The sequence below is a fragment of the Oncorhynchus gorbuscha genome, linkage group LG21 (genome assembly GCF_021184085.1).
Source record: "Oncorhynchus gorbuscha isolate QuinsamMale2020 ecotype Even-year linkage group LG21, OgorEven_v1.0, whole genome shotgun sequence".
Classification (NCBI taxonomy): Eukaryota; Metazoa; Chordata; class Actinopteri; order Salmoniformes; family Salmonidae; genus Oncorhynchus; species Oncorhynchus gorbuscha.
In genome coordinates this window covers 15989498-16004242 of record NC_060193.1, presented here as the reverse complement: position 1 = coordinate 16004242, position 14745 = coordinate 15989498, and the positions used below count along the sequence as shown (strand labels likewise).

At 46.1% G+C, this 14745-nt stretch overlaps 1 protein-coding gene across 1 annotated transcript in view; it reads left to right on the top strand.

Moving 5' to 3' along the window:
* Positions 1–11906, top strand: part of LOC124008894 (rho guanine nucleotide exchange factor 11-like) — a 35617-nt gene extending 23711 nt beyond the window's left edge. The window contains exons 31-43 of the mRNA XM_046320491.1: positions 1766–1817; positions 1939–2518; positions 2608–2683; positions 3045–3227; positions 3453–3534; positions 3700–3780; positions 3966–4024; positions 4191–4361; positions 4494–4724; positions 7080–7181; positions 11027–11358; positions 11450–11582; positions 11824–11906. Coding sequence (XP_046176447.1) covers positions 1766–1817; positions 1939–2518; positions 2608–2683; positions 3045–3227; positions 3453–3534; positions 3700–3780; positions 3966–4024; positions 4191–4361; positions 4494–4724; positions 7080–7181; positions 11027–11358; positions 11450–11582; positions 11824–11882 — 2141 coding nt within the window. The 3' untranslated portion in view covers positions 11883–11906. The remainder of the gene's footprint in view (positions 1–1765; positions 1818–1938; positions 2519–2607; positions 2684–3044; positions 3228–3452; positions 3535–3699; positions 3781–3965; positions 4025–4190; positions 4362–4493; positions 4725–7079; positions 7182–11026; positions 11359–11449; positions 11583–11823) is intronic.
* Positions 11907–14745: the final 2839 nt, after the last annotated feature.

Here is a 14745-nt window from a genome sequence, read left to right as displayed (position 1 = left end):
TCACCAAGTACCCTCTGTTACTGGACAACATCACACACACTGATAGTCTGACAGTTTAGCACCAGTGGTTTTCATTAAGTTACTGTTAGATTATATGTTAGTCTTAGTAGTTGGTGATATGTTAATCTTAGTAGTTAGGTGATATGTTAGTCTTAGTAGTTGGTGATATGTTAGTCTTAGTAGTTGGTGATATGTGATATTAGTTAGTCTTAGTAGTTAGGTGATATGTTAGTCTTAGTAGTTGGTGATATGTTAGTCTTAGTAGTTAGGTGATATGTTAGTCTTAGTAGTTGGTGATATGTTAGTCTTAGTAGTTGGTGATATGTTAGTCTTAGTAGTTAGGTGATATGTTAGTCTTAGTAGTTGGTGATATGTTAGTCTTAGTAGTTGGTGATATGTTAGTCTTAGTAGTTAGGTGATATGTTAGTCTTAGTAGTTAGGTGATATGTTAGTCTTAGTAGTTAGGTGATATGTTAGTCTTAGTAGTTGGTGATATGTTAGTCTTAGTAGTTGGTGATATGTTAGTCTTAGTAGTTAGGTGATATGTTAGTCTTAGTAGTTAGGTGATATGTTAGTCTTAGTAGTTGGTGATATGTTAGTCTTAGTAGTTAGGTGATATGTTAGTCTTAGTAGTTAGGTGATATGTTAGTCTTAGTAGTTAGGTGATATGTTAGTCTTAGTAGTTAGGTGATATGTTAGTCTTAGTAGTTGGTGATATGTTAGTCTTAGTAGTTAGGTGATATGTTAGTCTTAGTAGTTGGGTGATATGTTAGTCTTAGTAGTTAGGTGATATGTTAGTCTTAGTAGTTTGTGATATGTTAGTCTTAGTAGTTGGTGATATGTTAGTCTTAGTAGTTAGGTGATATGTTAGTCTTAGTAGTTAGGTGATATGTTAGTCTTAGTAGTTAGGTGATATGTTAGTCTTAGTAGTTAGGTGATATGTTAGTCTTAGCAGTTTGTGATATGTTAGTCTTAGTAGTTAGGTGATATGTTAGTCTTAGTAGTTAGTCTTAGTAGTTAGGTGATATGTTAGTCTTAGTAGTTAGGTGATATGTTAGTCTTAGTAGTTATGTGAGTATGTTAGTCTTAGTAGTTAGTCTTAGTAGTTAGTTAGTCTTAGTAGTTATGGTGAGTATATGTTAATCTTAGTAGTTAGGTGATATGTTAGTCTTAGTAGTTAGGTGATATGTTAGTCTTAGTAGTTAGGTGATATGTTAGTCTTAGTAGTTAGGTGATATGTTAGTCTTAGTAGTTAGGTGATATGTTAGTCTTAGTAGTTAGGTGATATGTTAGTCTTAGCAGTTTGTGATATGTTAGTCTTAGTAGTTGGTGATATGTTAGTCTTAGTAGTTAGGTGATATGTTAGTCTTAGTAGTTTGTGATATGTTAGTCTTAGTAGTTTGAACTAGGTTAGTCTTGAGTTTGTGATATCAGGTTAGTCTTAGTAGTTCCTACAGCTGGTTCCAGTCTTAGTAGTTCCCGCCTCTCCAGGTTAGTCTTAGTAGTTAGGCGAGTAGGTTTGTCTTAGTAGTTAGGCGAGTAGGTTAGTCTTAGTAGTTAGGTGAGTAGGTTAGTCTTAGTAGTTATGCGAGTAGGTTAGTCTTAGTAGTTAGGTGAGTAGGTTCGTCTTAGTAGTTATGTGAGTAGGTTAGTCTTAGTAGTTATGCGAGTAGGTTAGTCTTAGTGTTTTAGGAATAGCTACTGCTTTGAACTAACTGGTCCTATTTGATGTTGTGATATCACTGGGTGTAACGTCTTCCTACAGCTGGCTCCACAGACCTCCCGCCTCTCCAACGTGTATTTACCACCTCTTCAAAGTTAGATTTTCTCCTCTTCAATGAAGTAGTCAGGAGACTGAACACCTTCAACGACTATTTTCCAATCCAGCGCAGGCTGGACCTCCTCTTCAACAGTTCAGTATTGACTTCTCCTCTTCAGAGTTTTTAGTATTTTCCTCCTCTTCAACGTTAGTATTGACCACCTCTTCAAAGTTAGTATTTACCACCTCTTCAACGTTAGTATTTACCACCTCTTCAACGTTAGTATTGACCACCTCTTCAAAGTTAGTATTGACCACCTCTTCAACGTTAGTATTGACCACCTCTTCAACGTTAGTATTGACCACCTCTTCAACGTTAGTATTGACCACCTCTTCAACGTTAGTATTTACCACCTCTTCAACGTTAGTATTGACCACCTCTTCAAAGTTAGTATTGACCACCTCTTCAACGTTAGTATTGACCACCTCTTCAACGTTAGTATTGACCACCTCTTCAACGTTAGTATTTACCACCTCTTCAACGTTAGTATTTACCACCTCTTCAACGTTAGTATTTACCACCTCTTCAACGTTAGTATTTACCACCTCTTCAAAGTTAGTATTGACCACCTCTTCAACGTTAGTATTGACCACCTCTTCAAAGTTAGTATTGACCACCTCTTCAAAGTTAGTATTGACCACCTCTTCAACGTTAGTATTGACCACCTCTTCAACGTTAGTATTGACCACCTCTTCAAAGTTAGTATTGACCACCTCTTCAAAGTTAGTCTCTTCCTCCAACACATAGTATAACAGCTTTATTCTGATGATGTCCTCTGTCCTGTCAGAGTCTGGACCTGACCAGTAAGACAATGATCCATGAGGGTCCTCTCACCTGGAAAGTCAATAAAGACAAAACTTTAGGTAAGACCCACAACACTTCCACAGATAGAACTGTTGTGCTTTAGATTCTGTTGCCTCCTCTGTCCAGAGCTAAAAGGAATCAGCTGCGAGAGACCCCGGGAGACACTGTCCCAGACATGTATTCCATATTGGAGTCACTGTTCTGATTCTGCTGTATTGTTGCTTCAGTAACCAGATAATACACTGGGAGTTGAATCATTTGTGCCTTGTTAACTTTTTGGGTGACTATCTTTGACTTGATTTATTTTCCCTCCCAGAGATCCAGGCCCTACTGCTGTCAGACCTGCAGGTTCTAAGTTCTAGTGTTCAGTGTTCTGTAAGGGTTCTAACCGTATGGTTCTGGTTCTCCTTCATCTCTCAGAGATCCAGGCCCTGCTGCTATCAGACCTGCTGGTTCTGCTCCAGAGAGGTCCAGACGACCGGCTGCTACTGCGCTGCCCGTCCCGCTGGCTGGGGGGAGGAGGAGGTGGTAGCGGGGACACCAAGGCCTCCTTCAGCCCCGTGGTCCAGCTAGACTCCCTCCTGGTGCGCTCTGTGGCCACAGGTAAGAGGTTAGAGGTCAGGGGTTATGGGACAAAGTGTGGAGTGGCCAATGGTTGTGTATAGATGAATCAGTGATCTGGGTTAGATTTAGTCAACAGTTTAATGCTGTAACAACAATGTAATAACAGGAAATGGGATCTCAATCATTTTGCAAGATAATAAGATAATGGCTTTATTATCCCTGTGGTGATGATGATGATGGTTTGATTGTGTCTGATTCCCTCAGACAACAAGGCCCTGTACGTCATCAGCACCACAGAGAGAAAGATCTATGAACTGGTAGCGGGGACGTCCTCAGAGAAAAACATGTGAGCACATCTACATCATCCATATCTATACCAGGAATAGAGATTAGTTTACAGATAATATACATGATAGAGGTTCTTCAGGATTTTAACCTGCAGCATTTTACTCATCACATGGAAAAGCTTTGGTGGACGTTTTGAGTGCCATTTTATTTATATTTTTAACAGCTGGAAGGACCAACTTGAAAAGACCATCTCATTGGTTGCTGGCTCCTCACCTTCGACCAATAACAGATCCACACCTATTTTGTGAGTAATCCTTACACTGGCCCGTTTCGAACAATTAACATTGAAAATCTGTAGACTCTGATAGCAATGCAGACCATTCGCTATAGTTGTCTTAAGCAGTACTGATTCCATCTCATTGATCTGTCTTCACTCATTCCTCGCCCTCTCTCTCCTCTCACCCTCTCTCTTCTTTATCTCTCTCTCAGCTCCCCAAGTCTTGGCAACGCTTCCCCTGTCTCAACTGGCAGCCATGTCTATCAATCAGGTGAGACAAATTGTGTTAGTAAGGAAGTGTATGTTTTTGGAGTGGATTATAGTGACTACAGATATAAATATTTATTTCTGTAGGATATTTCTGTACAGTAATATTCTCTATCATTCCCCAACTCTGCTCTGTCGTTCATCACATTGATGATCTTTAATCTCCCTAGACGACTCGATGACGGAGCAGGTTGTTTTCATGGAGACGGACTCCCCTAACGATGAGGATAACGAGCTCACACGCACCACACCAACGGACCAATCAGGAGCTTTCTTCTGCGGGGATGGGCAGGACTACGTCAAGCGACGAATTGGAGTAGCAGAGGCAGCTCTTGAAGACGGTGAGAAAGCAACAGACTTGACTTGAACATATTCAAATATTATTTTGTATACGTATGTACTAGCGTCACTAGAATGTGTTTGGTTGAGAATCAACTTTCCACTTATTCAATACCACTTTTCTGCCTTTACAGTGGAGACGCTAAGGCAGCTGATTTTCCGTGACCTGGAAGATGGGTGGAGTCACGGCTCAGATGGCACGCCCACAAACGAGGCAGCCAATGAGAGGAGCCCGTTCAATGACCACCAGAGGCCACTGTCCTCTGAGACTCTCCTTGGCGTCAGTCCCAGCCAATGGGAGGCTGAGCACGCAGAAGCCCCGCCCTCGGAGGTGGAGTGCCCCAGTGTGCTTGTCGTGAGGAAAGGTAAACGAGGACAGAAGATTTAGACAGTAACCTAATATTGTTGTCCATTTTCATTAAATTACTGCTTGTTTCTTTGTGGAGCCACGTTAGTGTCTAATATGATCAAATGAAGTCAGACTCTACAGAATGACATCTGAATGTTTGATAATACACACTTCACCCATACCTTCTGCATGGTCACACTCCTCCTTTACCTTCTGCATGGTCACACTCCTCCTTTACCTTCTGCATGGTCACACTCCTCCTTTACCTTCTGCATGGTCACACTCCTCCTTTACCTTCTGCATGGTCACACTCCTCCTTTACCTTCTGCATGGTCACACTCCTCCTTTACCTTCTGCATGGTCACACTCCTCCTTTACCTTCTGCATGGTCACACTCCACCTTTACCTTCTGCATGGTCACACTCCTCCTTTACCTTCTGCATGGTCACACTCCACCTTCTGCATGGTCACACTCCACCTTCTGCATGGTCACACTCCACCTTCTGCATGGTCACACTCCACCTTCTGCATGGTCACACTCCACCTTCTGCATGGTCACACTCCACCTTCCACCTTTACCTTCTGCATGGTCACACTCCTCCTTTACCTTCTGCATGGTCACACTCCACCTTCTGCATGGTCACACTCCACCTTCTGCATGGTCACACTCCACCTTCTGCATGGTCACACTCCACCTTCTGCATGGTCACACTCCACCTTCTGCATGGTCACACTCCACCTTTACCTTCTGCATGGTCACACTCCTCCTTTACCTTCTGCATGGTCACACTCATCCTTTACCTTCTGCATGGTCACACTCATCCTTTACCTTCTGCATGGTCACACTCATCCTTTACCTTCTGCATGGTCACACTCCACCTTCTGCATGGTCACACTCCACCTTCTGCATGGTCACACTCCACCTTCTGCATGGTCACACTCCACCTTCTGCATGGTCACACTCCACCTTCTGCATGGTCACACTCCACCTTCTGCATGGTCACACTCCTCCTTTACCTTCTGCATGGTCACACTCCTCCTTTACCTTCTGCATGGTCACACTCCTCCTTTACCTTCTGCATGGTCACACTCCTCCTTCTGCATGGTCACACTCCACCTTCTGCATGGTCACACTCCTCCTTCTGCATGGTCACACTCCACTTTCTGCATGGTCACACTCCACTTTCTGCATGGTCACACTCCTCCTTTACCTTCTGCATGGTCACACTCCTCCTTTACCTTCTGCATGGTCACACTCCTCCTTTACCTTCTGCATGGTCACACTCTTCCTTTATCTTCTGCATGGTCACACTCCACCTTCTGCATGGTCACACTCCACCTTCTGCATGGTCACACTCCTCCTTTACCTTCTGCATGGTCACACTCCACCTTCTGCATGGTCACACTCTTCCTTTACCTTCTGCATGGTCACACTCTTCCTTTACCTTCTGCATGGTCACACTCTTCCTTTACCTTCTGCATGGTCACACTCTTCCTTTACCTTCTGCATGGTCACACTCCTCCTTTACCTTCTGCATGGTCACACTCTTCCTTTACCTTCTGCATGGTCACACTCTTCCTTTACCTTCTGCATGGTCACACTCTACCTTTACTGCATGGTCACACTCTTCCTTTACCTTCTGCATGGTCACACTCTTCCTTTACCTTCTGCATGGTCACACTCTTCCTTTACCTTCTGCATGGTCACACTCTTCCTTTACCTTCTGCATGGTCACACTCTTCCTTTACCTTCTGCATGGTCACACTCCTCCTTTACCTTCTGCATGGTCACACTCTACCTTCTGCATGGTCACACTCTTCCTTTACCTTCTGCATGGTCACACTCTTCCTTTACCTTCTGCATGGTCACACTCCTCCTTTACCTTCTGCATGGTCACACTCTTCCTTTACCTTCTGCATGGTCACACTCTTCCTTTACCTTCTGCATGGTCACACTCTACCTTCTGCATGGTCACACTCTTCCTTTACCTTCTGCATGGTCACACTCTTCCTTTACCTTCTGCATGGTCACACTCTTCCTTTACCTTCTGCATGGTCACACTCTTCCTTTACCTTCTGCATGGTCACACTCTTCCTTTACCTTCTGCATGGTCACACTCTTCCTTTACCTTCTGCATGGTCACACTCTTCCTTTACCTTCTGCATGGTCACACTCTTCCTTTACCTTCTGCATGGTCACACTCTTCCTTTACCTTCTGCATGGTCACACTCCTCCTTTACCTTCTGCATGGTCACACTCCTCTGTTAGATTCAGCTGATCGGGTTTTCGGATCTCATTCTGTCTGTCACACTCTCATACAATATCACCTCTTTCCACTTCCACTCACTCTTTCACTCCATCTGTCCTCAGCAGTGGTTGTGGGCTCCCCTTCTATCCCTGATGACATCACTGAAGATGCCACCCTCCACTCTGACCAATCACCTGAGCCGAGAGGCGAGGCCAGTGTACGGGGTAATGCTCCAGTCGTCAGTCTATTTGTCCTCTTCAAACCTTCATGAATATCTTCCATTAGGTCCAAGTCTCTCTGTCTGAGGTTTGTGACTACTACACCAGAGTCGTGTCCAGAGAACTATTTTGAAACTTAGATCGTATGGTTCTTCCTGAATTTGTCCAATAAGAACACTCACTTTCGTTTTTCCATTTTTTAAAACGTTTTCCAATTCATACCTACTGAACACAACCCTCTAGCTGCATACTATAAGATTTCACAGTTGTAGTGTCAATTTAACATGGAGATTTGACTTTTGTTCCCGCGGGTGCTCATTGCAACTCTGTAACTCGGTTTGATTTGTTTGATCGTAGCTAGCTACATAGCTAGCTACATAGCCGTCTGTGTATCAAAGATAATTGTGTAGTCTAGAGCGATTTTCTAGGTTAGCTAGCCAGCTATTGTCGTTCTTTTAACGCAACGTTTAATCAACACTGCTAGCTAGCCAGCTAGCCCCGAATAGCAGCACTGTAGAAACTATTACACTCAACGAAACGACTTGATTAGTGTAGTGTCAACAACGCATCCACTGCCAGCTAGCCTACAAAGTCAACAACGCAGCCACTGCCAGCTAGCCTACTTCAGCAGTACTGTATCATTTGAATCATTTTAGTCAATAAGATTCTTGCTACGTAAGCTTAACTTTCTGAACATTCGAGACGTGTAGTCCACTTGTCATTCCAATCTCCTTGCATTAGCGTAGCCTCTTCTGTAGCCTGTCAACTATGTGTCTGTCTATCCCTGTTCTCTCCTCTCTGCACAGACCATACAAACGCTCCACACCGCGTGGCCGCATGGTGGTCCCAGCGCGCACGACCCACGTGGAGTTCCAGGTCTCCGGTAGCCTCTGGAACTGCCGATCTGCGGCCAACAAGGCAGAGTTCATCTCAGCCTATGCCTCCCTCCAGTCCCTCGACTTCTTGGCACTGACAGAAACATGGATCACCACAGATAACACTGCTACTCCTACTGCTCTCTCTTCGTCCGCCCACGTGTTCTCGCACACCCCGAGAGCTTCTGGTCAGCGGGGTGGTGGCATCGGGATCCTTATCTCTCCCAAGTGGTCATTCTCTCTTTCTCCCCTTACCCATCTGTCTATCGCCTCCTTTGAATTTCATGCTGTCACAGTTACCAGCCCTTTCAAGCTTAACATCCTTATCATTTATCGCCCTCCAGGTCCCCTCGGAGAGTTCATCAATGAGCTTGATGCATTGATAAGCTCCTTTCCTGAGGACGGCTCACCTCTCACAGTTCTGGGCGACTTTAACCTCCCCACATCTACCTTTGACTCATTCCTCTCTGCCTCCTTCTTTCCACTCCTCTCCTCTTTTGACCTCACCCTCTCACCTTCCCCCCCTACTCACAAGGCAGGCAATACGCTCGACCTCATCTTTACTAGATGCTGTTCTTCCACTAACCTCATTGCAACTCCCTCCAAGTCTCCGACCACTACCTTGTATCCTTTTCCCTCTCGCTCTCATCCAACACTTCCCACACTGCCCCTACTCGGATGGTATCGCATCGCTCTCTCTCCCCCGTCTCTCCTCTTCCATCCTATCATCTCTTCCCTCTGCTCAAACCTTCTCCAACCTATCTCCTGATTCTGCCTCCTCAACGCTCCTCTCCTCCCTTTCTGCATCCTTTGACTCTCTATGTCCCCTATCTTCCAGGCCGGCTTCCTCCCTCCCGCTCCGTGGCTTGACGACTCATTGCGAGCTCACAGAACAGGGCTCCGGGCAGCCGAGCGGAAATGGAGGAAAACTCCGCCTCCCTGCGGACCTGGCATCCTTTCGCTCCCTCCTCTCTACATTTTCCTCCTCTGTCTCTGCTGCTAAAACCACTTTCTACCACTCTAAATTTCAAGCATCTGCCTCTAACCCTAGGAAGCTCTTTGCCACCTTCTCCTCTCTCCTGAATCCTCCTCCCCCTACCCCCCTCCTCCCTCTCTGCAGATGACTTCGTCAACCATTTTGAAAAGAAGGTCGACGACATCCGATCCTCGTTTGCTAAGTCAAACGACACTGCTGGTTCTGCTCACACTGCCCTACCCTGTGCTCTGACCTCTTTCTCCCCTCTCTCTCCAGATGAAATCTCGCGTCTTGTGACGGCCGGCCGCCCAACAACCTGCCCGCTTTCGACCCTATCCCCTCCTCTCTTCTCCAGACCATTTCCGGAGACCTTCTCCCTTACCTCACCTCGCTCATCAACTTATCCCTGACCGCTGGCTACGTCCCTTCCGTCTTCAAGAGAGCGAGAGTTGCACCCCTTCTGAAAAAACCTACACTCGATCCCTCCGATGTTAACAACTACAGACCAGTATCCCTTCTTTCTTTTCTCTCCAAAACTCTTGAACGTGCCGTCCTTGGTCAGCTCTCCCGCTATCTCTCTCAGAATGACCTTCTTGATCCAAATCAGTCAGGTTTCAAGACTAGTCATTCAACTGAGACTGCTCTTCTCTGTATCACGGAGGCGCTCCGCACCGCTAAAGCTAACTCTCTCTCCTCTGCTCTCATCCTTCTAGACCTATCGGCTGCCTTCGATACTGTGAACCATCAGATCCTCCTCTCCACCCTCTCCGAGTTGGGCATCTCTGGCGCGGCCCACGCTTGGATTGCGTCCTACCTGACAGGTCGCTCCTACCAGGTGGCGTGGCGAGAATCTGTCTCCTCACCACGCGCTCTCACCACTGGTGTCCCCAGGGCTCTGTTCTAGGCCCTCTCCTATTCTCGCTATACACCAAGTCACTTGGCTCTGTCATAACCTCACATGGTCTCTCCTATCATTGCTATGCAGACGACACACAATTAATCTTCTCCTTTCCCCCTTCTGATGACCAGGTGGCGAATCGCATCTCTGCATGTCTAGCAGACATATCAGTGTGGATGACGGATCACCATCTCAAGCTGAACTTCGGCAAGACGGAGCTGCTCTTCCTCCCGGGGAAGGACTGCCCGTTCCATGATCTCGCCATCACGGTTGACAACTCCATTGTGTCCTCCTCCCAGAGTGCTAAGAACCTTGGCGTGATCCTGGACAACACCCTGTCGTTCTCAACTAACATCAAGGCGGTGGCCCGTTCCTGTAGGTTCATGCTCTACAACATCCGCAGAGTACGACCTTGCCTCACACAGGAAGCGGCGCAGGTCCTAATCCAGGCACTTGTCATCTCCCGTCTGGATTACTGCAACTCGCTGTTGGCTGGGCTCCCTGCCTGTGCCATTAAACCCCTACAACTCATCCAGAACGCCGCAGCCCGTCTAGTGTTCAACCTTCCCAAGTTCTCTCACGTCACCCCGCTCCTCCGCTCTCTCCACTGGCTTCCAGTTGAAGCTCGCATCCGCTACAAGACCATGGTGCTTGCCTACGGAGCTGTGAGGGGAACGGCACCTCAGTACCTCCAGGCTCTGATCAGGCCCTACACCCAAATAAGGGCACTGCGTTCATCCACCTCTGGCCTGCTCGTCTCCCTACCACTGAGGAAGTACAGTTCCCGCTCAGCCCAGTCAAAACTGTTCGCTGCTCTGGCTCCCCAATGGTGGAACAAACTCCCTCACGACGCCAGGACAGCGGAGTCAATCACCACCTTCCGGAGACACCTGAAACCCCACCTCTTTAAGGAATACTTAGGATAGGATAAAGTAATCCTTCTCACCCCCCTCCCCCCTTAAAATATTTAGATGCACTATTGTAAAGTGGCTGTTCCACTGGATGTCATAAGGTGAATGCACCAATTTGTAAGTCGCTCTGGATAAGAGCGTCTGCTAAATGACTTAAATGTAAATGTAAATGTAAACCCACTGTGCTGCAGGAAACGTGTTCTATCTGGCGATGCCTACGGAGCAGGGAGAGGGACTGCTGGACGAGAGTCACACAGATGAGGTCAACGACCCCCCCACCCCGACCACCACTGAACTTCCTGATCTGGAACAGGAAGTGATTTCATCGCCCGTACAGACTCATGAGAAAGAAGGGCAGGTCGCTTCCATCATGTCTGCGGACAATCAATCGGAGAGGGGAAATCTGAGTCGGCAGGAAGGGCAGAGTCAATCACAAAAGAGCCTCCAGAGCCATATAATCAAAAACGTGGATGACATTTTCCACACCATCGAGGAGTTGATGAGAAAGCTGCACCAGCTGAGGGTAAGGCGTTTTAAACACACACACACACACTTGGACGTTATTTCCATGCTAATCTTTCCTTGTCGTTTTCTCCCCTCATAACCCCCCCCAGGACATAGAGACAGCTCATCACCAGCTCCTGAAAACACTGAGAGAGCCACCTGTCAATCCAGAGTCTGGTGACCTCTTTCATATCCAGGCAACCGTCGTCAGGACACCGTTTCTGAACCGGGACCCAGGAGACGGTGAGTTCAGGGGATAGATAGAAGAGGTCAGGGTCATACAGAAGAGGTTTTGTGGAAAGATTTGGTCTGGATACCACATTTCATAAAGGCATTTCTTAAACCTTCAAATTCAATATGGACCTTTTCTGGTTGTTGGTTTGTGTTTGTCTGTGTTTACATCAGTTCTGTTATTGACATATCTCTCCCTCTCTCTCTCTCTCTCTCTCTCTCTCTCTCTCTCTCTCTCTCTCTCTCCCTCCAGGAAAGGAGGCGAGCCCAGCAGAGCCAGCCAAGCTGAAGATCCTGTCCACTGGATTCTAACGTTGTCATTTCAGCGAGGACTTACTCCCACCCTGCCGTAGACATACGCACACACACACTGATGGACTGGGACCCCAACCTTTACCCCCTAACCCCCTCTCACACCCCTCACCATCAGCCCAATCCCAGCACGCACTGCTCATGGGAGCAGAATCCAGAAAGTACCGGGGTGTCGTTGGCGTTTCCCTGGGAGACCAGGAATTGATGCAGGACTGATGCCCCTGCCCCCTGACACCCAAGGGGCTGCCCCCAGCATGGAGTTAGGGTGAACTCTGACCTCTGCGGAGCAGGAAAGAGTCCCGGGACGAGAGGATGGACAGATGAAGGGGGGAAATGGAGAGAAGCAGTGATGAAACAGTTGTGTGAAGAAGCAAAGAGAGTACAAGAAGTGAGAGGAATCTAAATTGAGTAATGTCAAGGATAAAATGTTGAATGGAATGAATAAGGTTGTCTACATTGGAAGGAGAAGTTAGTATACTTTGAAAAGAACACTGGGTTCAAGGGAGAGAGTTGAGAAGTGACTGATGTTTTGACAAAATAACGACTGGACAAGGAACCCGGCACTTTACCCACAATGCGTCCTCTCATGTATCCATACGCCAAAGCTGATTGGATTGGTGAGGGATAGGACACTGGACAGATCACCGGCTCTATTGGGAGTCAAAGCTGCACCTAGTTTGAGCCAAGATGGTAGTTCTCTACCGCTGGTTGCTTTACAGTATGCCTGCCATGGAGGCTGATCGAAGGACTGTGTCTATATAGCTATATATATTCAGGTTTATTGCACTGGGCCAAGAGGAAGGAAGGAAGGAGTAAAGAGATCACAACATGCACAGTCCTCATTCATCCATAAAATCATTCATGTTATGTGATACATATGTTTGATAATCACACAGGAGAGAAACGCCATGAAGGAAGAGGTGTGTTGTTGTTAAGGGATAACCAAGATGGTGGTCGGTCAGTCATTCTGACGTATGCAGCAAGTCCTGCATGTATGTACAGCTGCTAAGCTACGGGATGGGTTGTCTGTAGCGACAACATCTTCCCGGTGACCTCAGTAACGCGCCGTGGTAACACCACTACCGCACTGTTCTCTACTGAAGGGCTGTTGTCTCGTCTGCAGCGCTACTCCTAGACATACAGCGATGACCACTACGAAAAAGGATACATGTTCAATGAATGCACAGATGTCTATCATGTCGTCATCGTTTCCTAAAGAACGCTCTACTGTATTGTGTGTGTAATACTAGTGTTTGCTGTACTGGCACAAAAAAACCATGAAGGGATGTTCCTTCATACAGAGTGGCATAGGTTTGGACTGAAAGACACCTTTTGCACAGACGACTTGTATTCATTGGGAGAGGAAGTCTGTTAACCCTCTAAGTGTGTGGTCAGAGTACGATATATGTGTGTGTGGTCAGCGTACGATATATGTGTGTGTGGTCAGCGTACGGTATGTGTGTGTGTGGTCAGCGTACGGTGTGTGTGTGTGTGTGGTCAGCGTACGATATGTCTGTGTGACACTACAGTGTGTGTGTTGTCAGCATACGGTATGTCTGTGTGACACTACTGTGTGTGTGTGGTCAGCGTACGATATGTCTGTGTGACACTACATTGTGTGTGGTGTCAGTATACGATATGTCTGTGTGACACTACAGTGTGTGTGTGGTCAGCATACGATATGTCTGGGACTAAAGTGTGTGTGTTTGTGTGTGGTCAGTGTACAATATGTCTGTGTGACACTACAGTGTGTGTGTGTGGTCAGTGTATGATATGTCTGTGTGACACTACTGTGTGTGTGTGTGGTCAGTGTATGATATGTCTGTGTGACACTACTGTGTGTGTGTGTGGTCAGTGTATGATATGTCTGTGTGACACTACTGTGTGTGTGTGTGGTCAGTGTACGATATGTCTGTGTGACACTACTGTGTGTGTGTTTGTGTGGTCAGCGTACAATATGTCTGTGTAACACTACAGTGCGTGTTGGGGCTCCAGAGGGGATGCAGATTTTTTTGTTTACCTTGGCATGGTGGACGATTCCAGACTCTTACTTTCATTCTGTCTCTTAGCTCAACATTCATTTACCCAACTCTTTTGAGTTAGTTATTTTTCTTCTGGTCTTTTGTCTGTGTTTTTCCTACATTTCTGTCTTGAGTTCTCTAACCATCTCTCTCTTTTAGAGGTTAGAACTGATGGTTCCTCCCTTTGTCAAACCGCTGCACAACAAACTAGGGCATACACATGTCTTTAATGATTATTTTCTCTGTTCATCTCGTTCACTTATGTAATATAGAAATCACAATCTTGTATTTTTCCTGGAAAGCCTTTGTCCTTTCTTTTGATTTTATTTTTGTAGATACGAAAAAAAGTGTACATTTATTTTCTCTCACGTTTGAATAAATGGTGCGGTTGTTAGCTGCGAAGAAGGAAAATTAAGTCGTGTTGCAGATTCATGTGTATTGTGACATTAAAAATAATAACTTTGAAAAAAGGATTGAGTCCTAACTCGCTCACCTTCGTTGATATGAGAAAGAAACTAACTCTACCATGAACATTTACAGATCCTGAATCAAATGAAGCTACCAGTAAGCATATTTATTCACACATTATACATCCACTATTGAGTACAGAAATATCAGGCCAATTTCTCTCTCAAGGGCCCGACAAATGTATTGTCTTTTAGGGCCTCCCGTATCATTGAAGTTGACCACTTTGAGGAGAGCTGTGGAGGTGACAGTGAGCAGCCTCAATTGGTTTGACCTGGGAAAAATTGCCCAGAATGGCCTACTTTATTCACCTTCTAGGAAAGGAGCCAAGGGCTTAAGAAAAGTAAGCCAAGTATTGATGTTGAGGGCCAGGAAAT